The sequence below is a fragment of the Desmodus rotundus genome, chromosome 5 (genome assembly GCF_022682495.2).
Source record: "Desmodus rotundus isolate HL8 chromosome 5, HLdesRot8A.1, whole genome shotgun sequence".
NCBI classification, from domain to species: domain Eukaryota; kingdom Metazoa; phylum Chordata; class Mammalia; order Chiroptera; family Phyllostomidae; genus Desmodus; species Desmodus rotundus.
The window spans coordinates 2,593,049-2,614,493 of record NC_071391.1 but is presented as its reverse complement, the minus strand read 5'-3'; the positions used below and the strand labels follow the sequence as shown (position 1 = coordinate 2,614,493).

The 21,445-nt window shown below is 54.6% G+C and overlaps 1 protein-coding gene across 9 annotated transcripts in view; it reads left to right on the top strand.

The window, feature by feature from the left end:
• The first annotated feature begins 3,614 nt into the window (after window positions 1–3,614).
• PPFIA1 (PTPRF interacting protein alpha 1) overlaps window positions 3,615–21,445 on the top strand; it is a 74,840-nt gene continuing 57,009 nt past the window's right edge. For all 9 annotated transcript variants that reach the window (XM_053924081.1, XM_053924080.1, XM_053924084.1 and 6 more), the window contains exons 1-2: window positions 3,615–3,833; window positions 5,138–5,401. In XM_053924081.1, the coding sequence (XP_053780056.1) occupies window positions 5,138–5,401 (264 nt within the window). In that variant the 5' untranslated portion in view covers window positions 3,615–3,833. The remainder of the gene's footprint in view (window positions 3,834–5,137; window positions 5,402–21,445) is intronic.

The following is a 21,445-nucleotide window of genomic DNA, read 5'->3' as shown; positions in this document are numbered from 1 at the left end:
GGGCCTCCCTGCTTAGCGGCCCCTCGGACTTCCGTGTCCTCACCCACAAAATGGGAGATACCGGAACCCATGTGAAGGGTTACTCTGAGCATTAACCAGATGAACACGTGAAATGCTTGACCCAGAAAATACAAGCAGGGTGGACTCAGGACACGAGAGCCCCTGGGTCACTCAAGGCTCCAGTCCCAGACTAGTTGGGGGCCTGTGGGCAGAACCCTTTTGCCTCCTCTCTGGGCTTCAGTTTCCTCCTCCAACACAGAGGGCCGAGTCTGCCCCCCCCCCGCCCCCCCCCCCCCCCCCCCCCCCCCCCCGCCCCCCAGCACTCCCAGCCAGTCCTCCCAGCTGCTGGTCTCACCACTGTTCACTAATTAGGTGCTTACACGATATCGCAGGCTGTGAGCCACACCCCAGATGTCTGAGACTCGTTCCGGTCTCACAGGGACCCTCCCCCTGGAGTTGCTTCCATCCCCTGGAAAGGAGAGGTGGCCCTTGGCATAATCAAGGCTGACAACTAACTACATAACCCAGAGCGGAGGCTGGTGGTGCATTTGTGAGGACACAGCCCTGGGCATAGTAATAAACTCTCTACCCCCCCTCCCCACTCCTATTTACCTTATTATCTTTGTCGAAACTTTAACAGAAGACTTGGAGCCAAAGCATTTTCCATGTTTGCCGTTTCCCTGACTGAGGTCTGTGAGGCTGCTGCCCGGTCTCGGCAGCACTGTCCAGAGAAATGATCCGGAGGAGCGGTAGTGGGGTGGTTCACAAAACCGCAGCAGAAAGTCGTCTTGGTTTCCCGAGCAGTTCTCCACCGTTCGTTCTCCGCCTAGGTTCCAGGAAAGTGACAGGCGTGGCCCTGGCTGCGTAGCTCACCTGGTTGGAGCATCATCCTGATACTCCAAGCTTTCAGTTCGATCCCAGGTCAGGGAACCTACAAGAAGCAACCCGTGATCGCATCCATAAGTGGACACCACAAACCTGTCTCTCTCGCTCTCGCTCTCCCCCTTCCTCTCTCTAAAATCGATCAATAAAAGAAAAATTAAAAAATAAATAATAAAGTAACACTTGTGGAGCTCCCCCCCACCAATGATAAGAGTAATGCACATTCACTATAAAGTATGTAGAAAGTGCAGACTAGCGCAAAGAAAGACATGAAAACGACCCACGGCCCCTCTCGGCCTCGGCCAACTCTCGGCCGTGCCCCTTTGCCGGAAAAGACGTGGAGTGTGTATAAAACACCGATTGCCATGGCAACAGTGCTTTCACACATGGATGTGTATGGTTTTCTTTTACAAATTTGAGGCTTAAAATTTAATTTCACTTTCCTTTTACTTCAGGTAAAACTCATTTTGTTAAAATTCTATCACTTGATTAATAACACGCTAGCGCTTTTCACGTACAAGATGAATTTCACGTCACACGTGCTCCGTCCAAACACAGATTGCTTTCTGTTTCAAATTCGGGCTCATACAGTGTATACCTGTTTTTAACTTGCCTTTCTAGAAGAAGGTTTTTTCCCTCTTTTAGAAATTAGGGCATACTTTACCTATTAGTGTACAGTTGTGTGTGAGTTTTGACAAACGTGTATGGTCTTGTAACTACCATCACAAACAGGATACAGAATTTTGCCTGTGATTAGATGGTTATCAAACTATGCCTGAGAGTGTCACAGTTTTCTGTCATTTGGAAGTGCAGTGATTTTAACCAAGCTCCTTTTGTTGGCCATTCAGGTTGTGTACAATTTCCTCTTACTGATTTTGCGATCGGTGGGGAGGGGGATGAAATGAATGAATGAATGAATGAATGAAAAGGAGTGAAATCAGGCATCTCATTCTCTTGGAGCCATACCAAATGGGCTTCTCCCTTCTCTTCTTGGAAAACTGATCATTCTTCGAGACGCAGCCCAGACGTTATCGCCTCTGTGAAGTCCCCGTGATGCCAGCTGGAGCATTGGTTCCCCTTCTCCTGCGGCCTCATGCTACCAGTCACACACTGTGTATAGGACAGATATTGCAAGAGTCTGTTTCTCTTCTCCCCTCCGGGCTGTGCACTGGCAGGAAGTGAGCTCTTAGCTTTGTGTTCCTAAAACCTAGGCCATGCCTGGCTGGTAGGGCCCTGCAAATATTCGTGAAATGAACATTCCACCTCGCTGAACTAAGTTTGGGTATTTCGCTGATTTCTTAGGAGACAAGTAGTTTACGAGCATGATGCCAATATGGACTGAATGAATTAAACTGGTACATGTAAGGAGAGCTGGAAACTTTCCTCTGTTCCAGACCCTGGGTCAGGTGCAAATTCATATTTATGTGCTGTCACTCAATAAATATTTACAAAATAAGAGAAAAAGAGCTATGGTCCTGGACTCTGGGAGTTAAGAAAGCCACCCTGAGGTAGCTCCTGTCCTTGGTGGGTTCATGAGGGGGAATCAACGAATCAGCCTTGGCGGGGTTCACACCCCCTCATACAGCCTCTACTTAGACTTCGCTAATTCAGGGGCTCCTGGCTCCTCACCACCACCAATGGCCAGCGGCGCCTGGCAGCAGTGCCCTGCCATTTCTGGTTTGGGAAAAGTTTGTGCCCCGGCACCAAACCCTGAGGGGCAGCACCTGCTCAGTGTGTTGAAGGTGGATGTTATCAATCGAAACCTGTGCCCGCAGGATTAGCACAGGACTTGGCACAGAGCTAGCGTTTAAAAAGGTGTGAGTTAAAAAGGTGTGAGTACGGTCAAAATATGAATATAAACATGGGCAAAAATGTTTGATAAAATGTTGTTTTACCCGTATTCACACTGAATGATCGCCATTCGCAGAGTGCCTCCCCGCCAGGTTCTCCACCGCTCTGTGCCTATGCTCTACTTATTAGGAAAGCCCCGGGGCAGTGCTAGATCATTTTCCCACCCTAGAGATGAGGCACTGAGTCCCAGACAGGTTTTCCTGAGAGGCTAAGGCGCACATTGCAGGAAGTATCTACTGGGAGCTGCACCGGGCGTGCCTGGCTCCAAAGCCTGCGCTCTCGACCCAGCGCCAGGAGCCTCAACTTCAAACGCTGGGCATCTCTGTCTCGTCCAGCACAGCAGGTAAAGCTAGGGCGATGGGTCTTGCGTAGACACCGCGTCCTTCGGAGTCCAGTAAGGATCGGTTCCCAGCAAGCTCCAGAGGCGACACCGCGGGCTACAACCTGCTGCCAGCAGGTGACTTCCGCCCGTGCGCACTCTCCTGCAAGGTGTGGAGACGTGGCGTTGGGAAGCGTCAGGCTCAGAACCTAATGCAGAATAGACGCTCGATAACGACTTTGGCGTCCTAGCGCTGTAGAAGGAGACTTCGGGGCACCCTGAAGGTGGAAGGTGGTGTCAGGACTCCAGGTTCGGAGCCCTGAACCGCAGTTCAGCAGGGTCAAACCCCACCTGGGCGGCCCCTTTGGGGGCGGGGCCTGTGGGGCGGGGCTCCTCCCAGCTCCCAGCCAATCGGCGCCCGGGAGGCGCAGACCGCCCCACCTGAGGAGGCGGTGCTTGCGCACACAGCCTCCAGGGTCCTCCCCCAACGCCCCTCCCGGGGGCGGGGCGGGCCGGCGGCGCTCAGCGCTGACGCTACGCCGACGCGCCCGACGTCGGGCACGTTGACGCCGGCGACGCGCAGCCGGGCCCGCTCCTCCTGCGCTCCGCTAGTGTCCGGCCGCGGGCCGGCCTTAGTGACTGGGGGCGGCGGGCCCGGGGCCGCGGGCGCGGGGCGGGCGCGGGCGCAGGCTGCCTTCGTCGGGCCCCGAGCTCGCCTGGAGCGAGCAGCCGCCCGCGAGCCGCCGCGGAGCCTCCTCGCCCGCTCCCGCCGGCGAGCAAGGTAAGCGAGCGGGAGACTGAGGCAGGCTAGGGCGGAGCGGGGCCCCAGGCGCCCAGCCCTGCCCACGGCGCCCGCTTCCCGTAAATGTCAGCCTCGGGGGAAGGGCGCGCTCCGGCGGACGGGCGCTGGGGGCGAGGCTTGCGGCCCGGGGCCGGTCGGGAGAGTCCCGCGAACGCCCGCAGGGACCCCGGCTGGACCCCGGGAGGACGCGCCCCCGCGCGCGCCTGGAGGGTCGAACTCTGGGGGCCGCGCGCCTGCCCCTCCCCTGACCTCAGCGCCCTGGTAACCCTAGCGTCCTGGTAACCCCAGTGCCCCGGTAACCCCAGCGTCGAGCGCGGAAGGCGAACACCTGTGGCCGCAGGAAGCCTGAACCTAGGCTGGGCTCCGGCTATAGACGGTTCTCACCGCCCTGGGGTCCGGCGATTTGGCAGCTCTTGGTGCGTGCGTGTGCGGGGCGCAGAGATCGTGTGTGCCTGACAGAGGGCGTGGGCTTCTTCGTCTCCGGGGTCCGCTGAGCCCGGAGTAGCGCTGGCAGCCTCGGTAACCGGCCCCCCTTCCCCTTGCCCCGTCATTATATTTGAGACACTTAATAGCCTCTCACAATCTCACCTTTCACTTTTCCTTCTTAGCCATCCACGGCTGTCTCGACCTGCTATATTTCCACTGTGGAATTTTTGGGGGGAGGGGGCCAGTTAACTTACGTAAGTTAGATTGTCGGGGCAACTGTTGAAACACTTGAAAGACACATCTCCCAGCCCTTCAGGGATCCAGTCCTTTCAGCGCTTCCCAAATCCAGCCCAAGAATCGAGGGGGCCGTCGGTCCTCCCCGGGAGCTGACTGCACGCATTCCTGGAAGAGGCCTGATGGGTTTTGCACTTGTCAGTTTTACTGGCTGGCTACTCCGTCTCTGCTCTTCCCGAGGACTGATTGGGTGGCCCCTGTTTCCACTTTCTCTCCCCCACCGGGAAATAGGAAAAAAAAGTTACAGAAGCGCACTTGTTTTCAACCTCTAGGAAGTACAGCTTTGCAAACAAAACACCGAGGGTTTGTTCTCTAAGTGAGAGGCAGCCTTTGGTCTTTCTCTCCCCTGCACTGGATTGCCGCCTACAAATGAGGGTCTCCCCAGGGTTCGGGGTTGGCAGGTGTCGTTTCCCCAGCTCACCGTGTTCACAACGTCAACTCTGAGGCCGTCAGATCTGAGGAGGCGGCTGTCACTGATTAACTACGGGAAGCTGTAAAGTCGCAGGTTTGTCCGAGCCTTTGTCGTGCACTTAATAACGAGAGCCTGGGTCTTATCTTTCAAGATGATGTGCGAGGTGATGCCCACCATCAGCGAAGCAGAAGGCCCCCCAGGAGGAAGCGGGAGCCATGGGTCTGGCTCCCCCGCGCAGCCCGACGCGGACTCCCATTTTGAACAGTTGATGGTCTCCATGCTGGAGGAGAGGGACCGACTTCTCGACACCCTGCGAGAGACTCAGGAAACGCTGGCCCTGACCCAGGGGAAGCTGCACGAGGTTGGCCACGAGAGAGACTCCCTGCAGAGGCAGCTGAACACTGCCCTTCCACAGGTACGGATGTGGCTGCTCCGACGTCTTCCCACTGAGCGGTCTCTCTCTCCGATGGTGCTGTCTTGGTGGTGGTGCTGGGTTCAGACGTGCCCTCTGCAGAGCTGTTGGTGAACCGTGGTTCTGGTGTTTGTGAGGCAGAGGTGGAGTAGGTTCCTGAAGGTTAAACTGCTTAGGAGGAGCAGACTCTGTGTGCCCTGAAAGCGGGTCATGGGAAACGCGGCCTTCGTGGCAGCCGGAGGCTCTGCGCGGGTCCGGGGTCGCGCTCGACACAGCCGAGCCGCCGTTTGGTCTGCGGTCGTCCACTGCTGCTTGCCAGGTGCACCTCCCACCGGTTGTGTCATGCGCTCCGTTTCCTAATGGAATTTAGTGGGTGAGTGCGATTGACGCCACAGGGAAAACGCTTTTGCAGCCCACTGTCATCGGAGCACCTGCGTTTTGTCAGGGAGCTTTGTTCTGGGAACTAGGAGAGTGGCCGAGGGGTCCTTTGCAGTTCCCTCCTTGGCAGGTGGGAAGTACGAAGCTCAGACCCACACTGCAGTCGTTCCTGAGTCCCCTGTGTTTCACAGCCTTTTCTTAAGGAGCCGAATGGGGCCTCAGTGATGGGTGGAGGGAGGACACGCCACCTGGAGCGCGAGGTGAAAGGTGCAGAGTGTCACAGGTGGTAGGAAGGTGGCTTGGGTGCTTGCGACCTGATCACTGACTCATGACGGCTGCCTCGATGGCGCTTCTGGGTGGACCCGAATGAGCCAGAATGAGCCAGTGTCGGCTGCTCCCAGTGGGTCTGAGCGCCGAACTCATGAACGGGTCATCACTGGCCTCGACGTGCTCCTTGGCTGTAGTTGGTGCTCCTCGGAGGTCGATGAGCCAGACGTTTGGATTTCTTTTTTTAGCAGCAAAAATTTAATGTTAATGCTATGATGTTTCCTTTTATTGGAGGAGAGAATCATGAAGTTTTTTCTCATTTCAGTCCTCTGAATTACCAAGTTTCTGTTAGGTCGCGTTTTATTATAAGAAGCTTCAGAGGGTTGGTCAAGTTATGTTTTGCCAGGATTTCAGTGCATGTGTAAATCTTTTCGGTTGCGTGGTTTGGTTTGGTTTGGTTTTTTGGTGATTTTGTTGTTTTAACGTAGTTTGGGGCACACACACTGAAGCGCACGCCGAGTGCTTGGATGCGAGGCTGGAGTTGAGAGCACGCGGATACAGACGCGTGGGGAGGGGCCGGGGCCTTGCGCAGCTCGAACTGGCTGGTGGGGCAGCCCCAGCAGGTGCGCCGGGTGTCCTGTGCGACCTGGAACGCTCATGGGGCAGAGAGCGCGATGCTGTTGCAGGGTCGCCTCGCCTCCCGCGCACCTGAGCCCCACGCTTTAGGAACACGGGGACCTTGAGTGAACGTCGTTTAGACGCATCCCTTTGCTGGCATTTTCCCACGCGTGGTGGCTAACGGTGTGACCGGAGGGGGCCTGTGAGGGAGGGAAGTGTGTTTGTACTCCTGGCACATCACATGGGCAAGTCGTCGCACACACTTGAAAAAGGAGTTACGACACACGTCAGAAAAACTCACGAATCAAACGCACACCTCGGCGAAATTCTCACAGAGCGGACGTGCTGTCGTGACCCCCACCTACGTCGAGAAAGGGCACGTTCCCAAGCTTCCCAGGGGCCCCTCCTGCCCATGCCGGGCGATCGGGCCCCAGAGCTGACCTCGGTTTGGACTGGCGCTGCTGATTACTTTGCCGTGCCTCCGACTCCGCCTGAACGATGTGAAGCGGTACAGGTGTTTCGTTCTCTCGCTCAGCATTGTGTTTGTGAGACCCGTCCGTGTGGTCTCGCGTGGCTCTGTTTGCCTTCCGCTGCTGCCCGCTGACTCAGCGTGTGACGGAGCACATGGTGACGCGCTTGTCCTACCAGTCGTGGGTGTCTGGGTGGCTTCCGGCGCGCGCCTGTGCCCTGAAGGCCCTGGGTGGTCCTTGGGCGTGGGTATGTGCGCGTCCCGTCGGGTATGTTCCAGGGAGTGAGGCGCCGAGTGACCGTGTGCGTTCGGGCAGCCGCAGAGGACTCTGCCCAGGGTGCTGGCGCTGGTTTGTGCAGCCACCCGCAGCATGGGAGCCGCCAGGGCCCTCTCACCGGCGGGTTGTTCAGCTCGCTCACCCTGGCGGTCTGGAGGGTGAGGAGTGGGAGGACGCGGGGGGCAGAGTGGACTCACTCTTCCCTGACGACCAGACGCCACACGTGTGGCAGAGCCTCCCTTCGCGTGTTTCTTGCCTGGGTGGCTCTGTCCTCCCGAGGGGTGTCTCTCGCTGGTGTTTCGAGTGCGTTGTCTCGCGTTTCTTGCTGGAGTCGGAGTTCTTAAGTATGTCGAGTCCCTGGAGGCATGGCAGATTTTCTCCTACTCTCGGGCATGTTTGCCTCTTCGCTCTCTCTGTGGTGTCTGCCTCGCCCGAGGGTCTGCTTGTTGATTTGAGAGAAGGGGGGAGGAAGGGAGAGACAGAGGGAGAGCAACATCGATGTGAGAGAGAAGCATGGATCATTTGGGTCTAGCACGCACCCTGTCTGGGGACAACCCGCAACCCAGGCATGTGCTGACTAGGAATCGAACCAGCAACCTTTCGTTCACAGGACAACTCTCCAACCAATTGGGCCACATGGCCAGGGCGCTCAGTGGTGTCATTCGATACGTAGTTTTGTTTTGATGAAGCCCAATCGATGCCCTTCGTTCACTGATGAAGTTCCTGAAGATACTTTCCTGTGAAAGCTCCCTTACCTGCTACATTCAGATCTGTAACCCACCGAAACTGATTTTTGTGTATGGCGTGGCCGGTAGGGGCCAAGATTCCTTTTTCCCCCTGAAGTGTATGGAGACCCCATGGACCCCGCACGATCGGTTAAGACCGCCTTCCCCAGCGTGGCCTGTCATCTCTGTTAGAGACCAGGGGGCCGCGGGCGTATGGGTCTGCTTCTGGCCTCCCCTGTGTTCACAGATCCTTTTGTTACCTTTGCACAAATGCCACACCGTGTACACTACTGTGGATTTGGTCTTGATACCTCGTGATTTCAGTTCCTCACTTTGCTGTGATTCAGGGTTACCTGGCTAATCTTGACCCTCTGTATTTTCAGATACATTTTAGGATCTGCTTCGCAGTCTCTCCCCAGAAAACGTGCCGGAATTTTGAGGTTGCATTTAATAAATAGACCTGGATGGGCAGTAATGACATGTTTGTTTAAAAATTTTTGGTGGTTCTATTACAGCTGTCCCAATTTTCCCCCGTTACTCTCCCCTGCCGCCTGCTCCCACATTCAGTCCCCACACTGATGTCCATGTCCATGGGTCATTCATTTCCTTACCGAGTCCCTTCCACCTCTTTCCTCCCTTAGCCCCCTGCCCTCTGGTCACCGTCTGTTCGTTTCCAGCGTCTGGTTCTATTTTGCTTGTTTGTTTTGTTGCTTAGGTTCCACTTGGGTGAGATCGTATGGTCTCCGTCTCTCACCTCCTGGCTTACTTCACTTAGCATAATGCCCTCCGGGTCCAGCCACGCTGTCGCGAAAGTGCTTCTTTGATAATGAAGGTACTTTATCAAAGACGGCTCCTTCTGTTTGCTGGGCTTGGTGTCCAGGCTGCGCTTGTGCCATAGAACCAGGTGGCCCGTGTTCCGTGCCTTCTCTCTTCCTGCTGCGTAGTATTCCACTGTGTAAGAACGGTATTCCGTCGAGTAAGTGAGCCAGAAACGTGGGACGCTGCGCGAACCTGCGCGTCACCCTGGTGCAGGGACCGTGCTGACCTTGTCCCAGCCCGAGTGCGTGTGCTGCCCAAGCGCACGCTGACGTCGGCCTTACAGGCCGTGAACACAGCGTGACCTGCCGTGTGTTTAGATCTTCCTCAGCTTGTCTCAGTGTTTCGCAGTTTTCTGTAGATGTTTGATGTCAGTGCGTGTTCAGCGTATTCACGTACTTGATATTTTTGATGCCATTAAAGTTACATCTTTACAAGTTAAGTTACTTAATTGTGTATTACTGGTGTATGGGGATAGAATCGCTTCTTGTGTACTCACTCAGTCCGTTTCTAATAGTAACCTTTATGTTCTGTGTGTAACTACGTCTGCAGACAATACTTTCTCTTTGATCCCCCGGTGCTGTAACCCTTGTTCTTTCTCTTGCCTTACTGTGCTGGCGAGGGTCTCCAGACCGTGCTGAGAAGTGATGAGAATCGGCTTCCTCGTGTCGTTCCCAAAATCAGAGGAAAAGCGTTCAGCATTTCACCCTTGCGTATGATACTTGATGCAGCTTCTTTGTATGTATTTTTATTCAGATGTGAAAATTCTCTAATCTTAGTTTGCTCAGAGTTTTTTAAAATCATGACTTGAATTTTTTTGACTTAAAAATCTTTTCAATTATAGTTGACATCTGGTGTTACTAGTTACCGTATTGTGGTTAGGCATTTGCATAACCTACAAAGTGGTCTCCCCCGTGGGTCTGGTACCTACCTACTCGGCGCTGTGCACAGGTGTCACAGTGTCACTGTTTCCCCACGCTGCACTTGGCTGTTTCTATAACTGACCATTTGTCCCTCTTACTCCCTCCCCCTTTTTTCCTAGTGCCCCACCCCTTCCCATCCTCTGACCATCAGTTTGTGTCAAGTGATTTTTCTTTCATGTGGCGACTTAAAAGTGTCCAACTTGGCAGTAACTGACGGTGATTTAGTTACAATGAAATAGAAATGAGTGTATGAAAACCTCGTGAAGTTCAGAGACGTGCTCACCGTGTTTCGTACATTTATATTATCTACTGGCCCAATAAATTTTTATACCTGTATTACAACTAACTAGGAATTAACTTATTTAACTTTTTAAAAAATAATTTCTACTTTCAAAATTCTTCCTTCATTACGTAGCCTTTGGAAGCCTAGTTGAGAGTGCGAGAGACAGGCCTGGTCCTTGGCGGAGCAAGAAAACGGGGTCGCCTGCAGGTGACTCCGACGGGGTGGCACTGTGTGTGCGGCATCGGGGCGGGGCAGGGGGACGAGACGCGTAGCCCGGTCTGCGTCCTTGTGGACCATGTCTGGCACTGCGGTGTCTGGGCACCGAGGCTGCGCTGGGCCCCCAGACCAGGCGGACGATGTTCCCAGCCGATGCGCAGGCGAGCGTCCGTGACACTGGCGGGTCTCCCCCGTAGGCTGTGGGAAGAAGCTGGCGTAGGGCTTTCTTTGCGAGAAGGCTTTAATTTCAGATTCAGTTTCTTATGTGGAAATAGGATGTTTCTGGCTTTCTCTTTCTGGTGTCTAGGTAGGCTTTTTTTTGGTAGGAATTCGTTCAGGCCATTTTGCTCAGTTAACGAGTGGGAAGTGTGGCTCCTGATACCCTGTTATCTGCAGGACCTGCTGCGAAGCCCCCTTTACAACTACTTGGTACCGGTCATCGGCGCTTTCTTTTCCTACCAGCCTCGCCGGGCTTTGTGAGTTACGATAGTCCTTTCAAAGGGTAACTTGGCTTTATTGATTTTTGTTTGCTGTTCTTTTTTCTAATTTCTTGGGATAGATGCTCAATTGATTTTTGGCCTTTCTTCTTTTCCAATTCATGTATGTAAGGCTGTAAGCTTCCCTCTGAGCGCACCTTCAGTTGCATTCCACAGTTTTTATCTCAGTAGATTTTGTTCATTTATTTTTAGAGAGAGGAGAAGGGAAGGGGAGAGAGAGAGACACATCCGTATGTGGTTGCTTCTCACACGCCCCCCACTGGGGACCTGGCTTGCAACCCAGGCGAGTGCCCTGACTGGGAATCGAACCAGTGGCCTTTTGGTTCGCAGGCCGGTGCTCAATCCACTGAGGCATGCCAGCTAGGGCATTCCACAGGTTTTGATAAGCCAAATTTTTATTCTTTTAGGTCAAAATATTTTAAAGTTTCTCATTGTAGTATCTTTTTTCAGTCATAACATTTTTAGAAAGCATAGCACTGTACTCTCCAATGTTTCGGGGATTTTCTGGTTATCTTTGTGTTGACTTCCAGCGTGATTTCGTGAAGACACCTGTCTCAGCCTTTTCGGGCTACTGTAACAGAGCACCGTGGGCAAGCTGCTCGTCAACCACCGGAGTTCATTTCTCATAGTTTTGGAGGGGAAGCGCAAGCTCACCGTGCCAGCAGACGCGTGGGTCGTGGCCGGCCAGCTCCTCCCTGTCCTTACTTGGAGGCAGGGGCAAAGGGGCTCTGCCCACTCGTGACCTATCACCTCCCACAGCCTCCAGCACCTCATCACGCCACTTGGCGGCTGATGAATTTGGGGGGATGTAAGCTGGCGGTCGGTTTACTGCAGTTCCTAAACAGGCTCTGTTACTTCAGCCCTTTGAGATGTGCTGAGCTGGCCTGGTGGCCTAGCGTGTGTTCATTTTCGTGAACTGTCCTCGGGCGCTTGAAGACAGCGCGTACTCGTGGGAATGCGTGTCCTGTGTGTGTCAGTCAGGCGAGTGTGTGTGAAAGCAGCAAGTCCGGTTTTTAAAGGACGCCTGACTCCGAGGACTTCCGGTGCGTGAGGCAGAGCAGAGCGGGGGCGTCATTCAGGCTGACTGTGGGCGGGACGCCCTGTTTTGCCTCTGTCTGTCCCGAGTCTGCCGGTCCTGGAGACAGGAGAGTCTAGGACTCAGACACACTCGTGAATAAGGTCTTAAAATCACAACTTAGTGAGCAGTGAGTCTGCCTGCAGCAGGCGTGCCGGTTGTCACAGCGGAGGTTCAGGGGCAGCTGGGAGCAGGGTCGAGTGTGTGGGGTGGACTGGAAAGGGGAGAAGGCGGAAGCAGACTGGTTGGGGAATGAGAGCAGGGGAAGCTTGGGTGCTAGGGAGACGGAGGAGCCGGGGCAGGGGTGCTCCTGAACGTTGGCCAGTGCTGCCCCCGCCCCAGGGACCCTTGTGGCCAGCAGCATCGAGGTGAGGGGTTTGGGGCGGGGGGTGGGGCGGGGCGGGAGGATCACAGCCAGAGGGCACAGCACTTCTCCGAGGTTCAGGTCTCCAGCCTCCCCAAGGTGCAATGGAGCCCGCGCTGAGCTGGCGTTCGGGCATGCATTAGGGAGGTTGGCCTCCTGGCCAGGGTGGTCCTTCACTGAGGGCCGGTGCTAGTGTTGCCTGCTGCGTGGACAGCACCCCTCCAGTGTGCATGCTGACTGCTTGTCCCGCAGCGGGATGGACTGTGCTTGTTTCCAGCGTTGGGGGCTTGGGAAACAGCCACGTGTCCCTTCACAGCAGCACCGACTGGTCTGCATCGTCTCGTCTGCACAACCGCCGTCTCTGGAAGCAGCCCTGCCTCCTCCTCCTCTGCATCCGAGCCTTTAAGGGTCTGCGTGGGGCCGAGCCTTCTGCTTATGGTTGAGCCTCTCTGGGAGTACGGACCGCTTGGGGTTCTGGTTTCCATGCTCCTGGGAGGCAGAGGCAGAGGGCCCTGTCCTCAGGGCGCTGACATAGTGCACCCCTTCTCAACAGGAGCACCAGCTGTGAGATGCGCCCCAACAGGGGAAGTAGTGGAAAAGAGAGACACGGCTAAGTGGTGCAAAGCAGGTGGCCTGTGGCACCCTGTGACCCATGAGCGACCCGGGAAAGGCCCTTGGCTGGTCCATTTTGGGCTGAGATCCGAAGGTGGAGCAAAGCCAGCTGTGAGCGCTTTCTCAGCACTGGGCCTGCAGGGCTCAGGCCAGCGGCCAGCAAGACCTTGGCCGTGGGTCAGGCCAAGGAAGTGGGGCCAGTGCTCCCGGAGAAAAGTGGGGCAAGAGATTGCAGTGGGCGAGGGTGGCCAGGTCGGCAGGGGGGTCAGCTAGAGCCCGGCCTGGCCGAGCAGTGGGGGTCCGCGTTGTGAGAGCTGTGGGGGGCCAGGCTGGAGGGCCGACGAAGTGTGGGTCTTTAGATTGTGCTGTCGCTGGTAGGGAGCAGGTTGGGGGTGGAGCCAGAGGGGACGCGATGTGGAAACTGTTGGTTAGAGGGGTCACTTCTTCTCGGTTGGTCACCTCTCACAGGCTGCCTGCCTGGGGACCAAACACACCACCCAGGCACGTGCTGTGACCAGGAAACGGGCGGCCTTTCACTTTGCGGGCTGACACACAACCCACCGAGCCATGCCGGCCTGGGCTGGAGTGGCCACTTTGAACGCCCAGGTTGGGCTACAAAGTTAGTGCTTTTGGCAAAAATCAAAAACCCTTTAACCTCACTCATCCCATAAAGCACAGAACGGTACGCATTTTAACTTATACACAGAAATACACAATATGTTAATGACGCACATGTGACGTTCACATGCATGCATGTCATGCAGGCGTTAACATGTTCCGACAGTCACGGAGTGCCCGTCGGGGGGCAGGCACTGTGCTGGGGGCGCACGCTCGCTCCTGCAGTGAGGGTGCACAGCCCGGCACGCTCCTGGTTGTGTGAGGGGAGTGGGGGCTCGGGCTGCTGTCGGTTCACTGTGAGCAAAGGAACGCACGGCCTGAAGCACCAGCCATCTTCACCTGCTTGGGGCGGGGGGGGGCAGTTTCCTCCGAGGTTTCAGTGGCTGCAGGGCCCCTCCCCTCCCACCTGAACTCCACGTGGGAGACCTCCACGTGAGTGCACTTTGGGCTCCTTAAACTCAGCATTGGCTTGAACCATCTGCTCCCCACCTCAGCCCCTCCTGCCGTGAGCTGCAGTTTTCCACGAAGCTGGTGGGGCGACGGTCAGAAGCCAGGGACGCAGCTTTGCTCCTTCCCGCCCCTCCCTGTCTCCAGGTCCTGTGGAGCAAGCGCCCCACTCGGGTCCTACCCGCCCCTGAGGTCCACTGGGGAGGTCTGGTCCCTGTTCTCCACCAGCGGCGCGCTCCCCCTGCGGGGCTGTGGGCAGTTCCTCCCAGGCAGAGGGTCCGCGTGGCCCAGACCTCACCGAGAATGCCTGCCGGCTCCCTGGGAACACTGCCACAGTGCGTGGTTGGCTGGCTCGCTGTCAGAGAGCCAGGTTTGCCCTCAGAAACGCTCATCTTCTGACCCAGCAGTTTCACTTCTGCTCAGAAGAGGGGCTCCTGTCTGGAGGGACGTCAGGCATAATGTGCTCACTGTGGCAGCTGCGCCATAGTTACAGTGTCTGTTGGTTAGAAAGTAACCGTAGGAGTGGCAAACGCTGGTCAGAAGCCATTTTAAAGTGTAAATAGTACGTAATTACTGTTCTGCGGGGGTTTAGCGCCTCCCTTCTACCTTCCCGCCTCGTGCCTTGCCCCAGTTTCTGGCGTCACTTTGAGAGGGGCCGGTTTCCAGGGCCTCCCCTGTGTGGGAGGTGGTGGTTGCAGGCCCCCCTTTGACTTTCTCTGCTCTTCCCCACACTCGGGGGGCGCCCAGCAGCCTGGGCGTGGTGGCCTCGTTGCCGGGACGCTTCCGGGCCATGTCAGGGACTGTGGTGACCCTGCCCAAGCCACTGCTGACACTGGGAGCTGCCCAGCACGACCTCCCAGCTGTCGGCCCTTCTCCTGGATGAACCAACACCCCTGTGTGAAGAGGACACCGTTGTCCTCTCTCTCTCTCAATGGCTGTGGACGCTGCCCTGGGTCCTTCAGCGCGCCATGGTCGGTGTCCGTGTGCGCTCACACTGTCCCCTCAGGCTGGCTCCGCGTCCTGTGGCCAAGGCCCTGTTAGTCTTTGAATGCGCCGTTGTTCTCTGGCACGGAAATCTGTCCCGGGCCTACTTTGTGTTTTTCCTGCCTCATCTGAAATCGTGCCTCTTAGGAGTCTGGGTTTCTTTCGGGGGGAGTCATGTTTAGAAATCAGGTTCTTGGGGACGAGGTTTACTCAGTGTCACAGTCAGCATCTCTTAGGTCATTTTGGGGGACGGAGCTGGACATGCATGTCCATAACGAGACAGTTCCTTTATAAGTTAAAACTCAGTTTCACCCCAATTTGTTTTATATTCTTTTTTAAAAAAAATTTTAAATCTCTGCAGGTGTTTTTAAAAATTCATTGTTTATTTTTACAGCAAGGGGAAGGGAGGGAGATAGAAACATCCATGTGCAGTTGCCTCTCACAGGCGCCCCCCCCCCCCCCACTGGGGACCTGGCCCACAACCCAGGCATGTGTCCTGACTGGGAATCGAACCAGAGACCCTTTGGTTTGCAGGCCGGTACTCAATCCACTGAGTCACACCAGCCAGGGCTATTTTATATTTCTTGTCTTACAGTGATATTAGCACTATTTTCTTTATCCTATGCTATACATAAGATGGTTTCAGAATTTTAGTACCTTATTGTTACACTGAACGAAGTTTTAGAATTACTTTGCAGTTCTTTCGTGTTTTAGAATAATATATTTAAGAACATACGCAAACTGGCCCTTGACCAGCATGGATTTGAACTGTGCAGGTCCACTTATACGAGAATTTTTTTCAGTAAATACATACAACACTATAAATGTATCTTCTTTATGCTTTTTTAACATGTTTTATTTTCTTTGGCTTACTTATGTAAAAACACAGTATATAACATAACATACCAAGTGTGTGTTAGCTGACTGACTATGTGATCGGTAAGGCTTCCGGTCAACAGTAGCTGTGAGTAGTTAAGGGTTTTACACAGATTTTTCTGTGTGTAAGGGAGTTCGTGCCCCTGAGCTCCCTCAGTATTCAAGGGTCAGGTGTAGTTAGAATAATGGGTTTTAAAGATTTTCATTTATTTTTACAGAGAAGGGGAGGGAGGGAGAAGGAGAGGGAGAGAAACATCTGACCTGGCCCACAGCCCAGGCCTGCGCCCTGACTGGGAATTGAACCAGCGACCTTTCGATTTGCAGGCCAGCGTTTAATCCACTGAGCCACACCAGCCAGGGCAGAACGATGGGTTTTCAAGCAATGTGAAATAACGGAACCGTATAAAATTTGATACACAGTTAGGTTCATTTGTTTTTGTTTATTCTTAATTTGAGGGTTTGCATTTTTCTTTTAGAGTTAATTTTTTTTCAAAATACATCAACCATTTATATGATTCAAAAGTCAGAACTGTAGAACTGGGCATACTCAGAAGTCTTGCCGTCCTGCCCCTGCCCCCCCACCTCTGGTAGGTGGGGTGACCACGTGTCCTGGGTCTCGCCTGCCACCTGGAATAGTCAGTGATGGGGCCCCTTTCAGAAGGGAAGCAAAGGCAGGGCTCTGTTGCACTCACTAATGCTGGTTCAGAGATGTGGACAGAACGTCTCACTTCGCAGGTTTTCCCTGTGGCTGGAAGTGAGCTCTCGGCCGCGTCCCCGGGCTTGGATGGCGGCTCAGTCGTCAGGAAGGCCGCCCGCCCGCCCGGAGCTCTCACTCTTGGCTCTCAGAACCTCATTCCTATCTGAGGAGGAAATTTCATTTTGCTCTCAAAATAAATCTGGGAGCTTGGAGCGTATCTTTTATTTCCAAGTTTTTCTGCTTTGCAAATGGCTGATTATCCTCACTGCCTATGTAGTGTTAAACTTTTGCCAATTGTAACATAAAAATTGACTCCACACAGTGGCGTGCTGAAGCTGTTGAGTCGTGTATGTAAGAGTTAAAGTCCTACTTGAGACTAACTGGTGTTTCTGAGCCACGATTCTTGAAATCTTACGGCGCTGTTAAGCTGGGGCAGCTGTCTTCACAGCCCACATTGAGCCTCGGGCATTGCTGGGGACAGCTGGCACAGGAGCCGCAAGACCCAGGGCAAGAGAGGCCCCCCAACAGGAGGCGAAAGTGCGCACTGGAGCGCCCTGCAGCCAGCACCGGATCTGCCCGCTGCGCGCACCCAGTCCACGCACTGCGGGAGGCACCGGGGAGTGTGAGCCTCGCGGCTGGATGTGGGCCGCTTCTCCTGGGCGCTCGGTGTGCGTGCAAACAGGGATCGCTGATGTTGTCTGCAACGCGCCCAGCAAGGAGCTGACCACACCGAGACCCTGCCGAAGAGCCGCGTCACGGCTTCGGGCCAAGATGGAGGCGTAGGTAGAAGCGCATCGCTTCCTTGCACAACCAAAAGAAGGACAGCAACCAATTTAAAAACAAAAACAATCGGAACTTCCAGAAACAAACTGTATGGCAGTCCGACAACCAAGGAGTTAAAGAAGAAACCGTCATTCAGACTAGCGGGAGCGGCGGAGACAGGCAGGTGGGGCAGAGCAGATGTGGCGAGGCGGTGGCTGGTGGACCTATCTGGTGAGGCGGTGGCCGGCCGGTGAACTCGGTGTTCCCAATTCACGTGTGGATAAGCCTGGAGGAACAAGTGGGGAGTGAGACCACACAACCCAGGGTTCTGGCACTGGCCAAATAAAGCCTCAAACCTCTGGCTGTAAAAACCTGTGGGTGTGTGGCTGTGGGAGAAACTCCCAGTCTCACAGGAGAGTTTGTTGGAGGGGCCCACGGGGTCCTAGAACATACACAAGCCCACCTACCCAGGAATCAGCACCTCAAAGGGTTCAATTTGCTTGTGGGTAGCGGGGGAAGTGATTGAAAGCCAGCTGAGAGCCAAAAAAGTGGCATTGTTCCCTCTCTGACCCCGCCCCCACATATAGTGCCACAGCGCAGTGAAGGGGGTTGCCCTGCCCTGGCGAATATCTAAGGCAGCGCCCCTTACAATATGACAGGTGCGCTGAAACAAAGAAACATGGTCCAAGTGAAAGAACAGGTCTGAACTCCAGAAAAAGAAACTAAGTGACGAGATAGCCAGCCTGTCAGATGCAGAGTTCAGACCACTGGTAATCAGGATGCTCACAGACATGATTGAGTACAGCGGCAAAACACAGGAAGACGTGAAGGCTACACCAAGTGAAATAGAGGAAAATGCATAGGGAACCAACAGTGACGGGAAGGAAACCAGGACCCAATTCAACAGTTTGGACCAGAAGGAAGAAATAAACGTTCAATCAGAACAGAATGAAGAAACAAGAATTCAGAAAAATGAGGATAGACTCAGGAACCTCTGGGACATTCCAACATCGAAATCATAGGGGTGCCAGAAGGAGAAGAGGAAGAGCAAGAAACTGAAAACTTATTTGAACAAATAATGAAGGAGAACTTGCCCAATCTGGCACAGGAAATAGACTTCCAGGAAGTCCAGGAAGCTCAGAGAGTCCCAAAGAAGGTGGACCCAAGGAGGAACACACCAAAGCACATCATAATTACATTATCCAAGGAGAAAATCTTAAAAACAGCAAGAGAAAAGGACACAGTTACGTACAAAGGAGTTCCCATAAGACTGTCAGCTGATTTCTCAAAAGAAACCCTGCAGGCAAGAAGGGGCTGGAAAGAAGTATTCCAAGTCATGAAAGGCAAGGAGCTACATCCAAGATTACTGTATCCAGCAAAGCTTTCCTTTAGAATGGAAGGGCAGAGAAAGTGCTTCTCAGATAAGGTCAAGTTAAAGGAGTTCATCATCACCAAGCCCTTGTTACATGAAATGTTAAAGGGAACTGTTTAAGAAAAAGATCAAAACCACGAACATTAAAATGACAACAAATTCACAACTAAATTAAAAAAAAAAAAACAACAGAAAACAAGCAGAACAGGACAGAATCACAGAAATGGAGGTCACTGGAGGGTTATCAGCTGGAAGGGGGAGGGGAGAATGGGGGAAAAGGTACAGGGACTGAGAAGCAGAAATGGCAGGTACAGAACAGACGGGGGAGGTCAGGAACAGTACAGGAAATGGAGAAGCCAAAGGACTTACATGTGCGACCCATGGACATGAACCAGGGGGGGACCGCTGGAGGGAGGGGGACACCGGGCAGAGGGGCACAGAGGGGCACTGGGACCACTGTGACAGCACAACCCATACGATGCACTTCACGGAGAGCAGCGCTGGGCACAGGGAGGGCAGCACCCTGAGGCGGCCGGGCCACTGCAGCCACTGGGCGCCGGCCGTGGGGTGGCTCCCCGGGGAACGCCAACGTCTAGCTACTGTGTTGTGCGCCGGGAACTGCTGACAGTCAACTGTAACTGAAAATGAAAAACAAATGAATAAACAGAATCAGCTTCCCCAAAACTACTGTATTAGCTTCAAAGAATTTCAAAGAAACTAAACACACGAGATAATAAAATGGAAACATAGTACAAAGTACGTGAATGTCCAGTTTACGTTTACATTACGTTTCCAACTTCCCAATAAGGTGAGTGCTCATTCTTATTGGAGAACAAAATATTTTCATTTTCGAACATTTCACTTTGGGGATCCATGCACGTGACAAAGAATTACTGAATCATAAAGAAACTGTCTTTAAAGTCTGGGACCAGAAACGGCTTCAGTGACCTGGACGGCCTGAAGCCGGCGTCAGGAACAGTGTAAGGTCCGCATTTCCAAGAAACAAACTCTGGCACTGCAGCAGGGAGGCGGCGCGGGAAGGGGCTTCGGAAAACGCTGGTTTGAAGCAGTACCAAGGCGTCCACAGACCTCGCTCCCGCACCGGGCCCTGCGCCTAGGTAAACCAGACACAGCTTACCTGCCCTTGCACAGATCAGGACCCCGAGTGAGCTGCTTGGTGGGCTCACGACACGCTCTCCGCTGCGCAGCCGTGCTGACCGCACACACGATGGCACGGAAGCCGTGGTCTGCTTACTGCCCGCCTGCCATGGACACGTCTGTCTGAGCTGGCAGTCTGTGGCTGTAACTGCGACACAGCAACAGCCCCGCGTGTTGGTCACTCGCCTGCGCACCACTTGCCTGCACACCGCGTGTGCCTGCGGGGCACAATCTCAGCACTTCCGCGTCAAAGGCCCGGTGCACCGGGAACAGATCCTGCTCCGACACGCTGCCCAAGGCCGGCCACCTGTGCAGCCCGCCTCCTCGCTGCCCTGCCATGCCGGCCTGTCATCACGCTCCAGTGTCCACTTTCCTTCTCTGTCGCACCCTCCATCCCCTCACCACACAGGGGCCCCCAGAACCTTGTAACATGCCAGAGCCCGAGCGTGTGCCGAGCGCGGGGTGGGGCTGGAGCGGCAGCGTGCTCCAAGACACGGGTCACTGCCGGCCCTCTGACAACCGAGGGGGTTCACGCACTCCGACACTTCCCTCGCACAGAAGACTCGGCTCCTCTGCGGGGTCACTCCACTTCGCCTTCCCCACCTGACAGTCCGCACCGCACTGGCGCGTCACGCTGACGTCAACCGTCACTGGCCTCCTACCACACGCGAAGGCAAGCGTCGGTCTGCACTTGTGCTAACACATGTGCACGCAGCGGCCGCCTCTTCTGCCGGGGCCTCCCCTGCAGAGTGGCTCCTGGGCCTCTCCTACACGGAAACGTCCTCGGGTGGGGGCACGCCCGAGCATTTACGTGACCGGGTATTTTACCACGCACGACCGCTGAAATGTATGTCGCGTTGTAACTAGGATGTTGTGTTTTCTAAAACGCGTGTTTGGGTAGTTCTCTCCCAACGTCATTTTGCACTGGTTTCGGGTGTGCAGCTTGGCGGCTAGACAAGCACACACTTCACACGGGGCTCCCCCACACTTCCGGTGCGCCCCACCGGCACCACACGGTGCTCGCCGCAACGTCTCCCACCGCGCTCCCTGTGCGTGTCCAGCCTCCCGGCTGTCTTCCTACCCCCGTCGTGCACGTGCGGGTCCCTCCCCCCGCTCTCGCAGGCCCCCACCTCAGCAGCCTCCGCCCACGCGCTGTGTCTGTGAGCCCGTTTCAGTGCTGTTTACTTTGTTCTTGGGACCCCACACAAAAGCGACGTCATGCGGTGCTTGTCTTTCTCTGACCGGTTACTTCACTGAGGAAACGGTCAGATCCCATTCTTTTTTATGGTAGAGTAACATCCCACGGCATACACACACCCCGGCTTCTTCACCCGCCTCTCTATCAGTGGGCACCTGATAGGTGGGCTGCCTCCCCACCCTGGCAGCTGCAAACAACGCGGCAGTGAACAGAGGGGTGCATATGCTGTTTCCAGTTCGGGTTTGGGGGGTTTCTTCGTGTAAATCCCCAGAAGAAGTGTCCAGGTCATAAGGCATATACAGTTTTTAACAAATGTTTTGTGATAGCAAAGATTACAATTTAAAGTATTACACAAAGAAGGCATTAGGTTGCTCTAAGACAGGGGTGTCACACTCATCGTCACCGGGGCCACCCC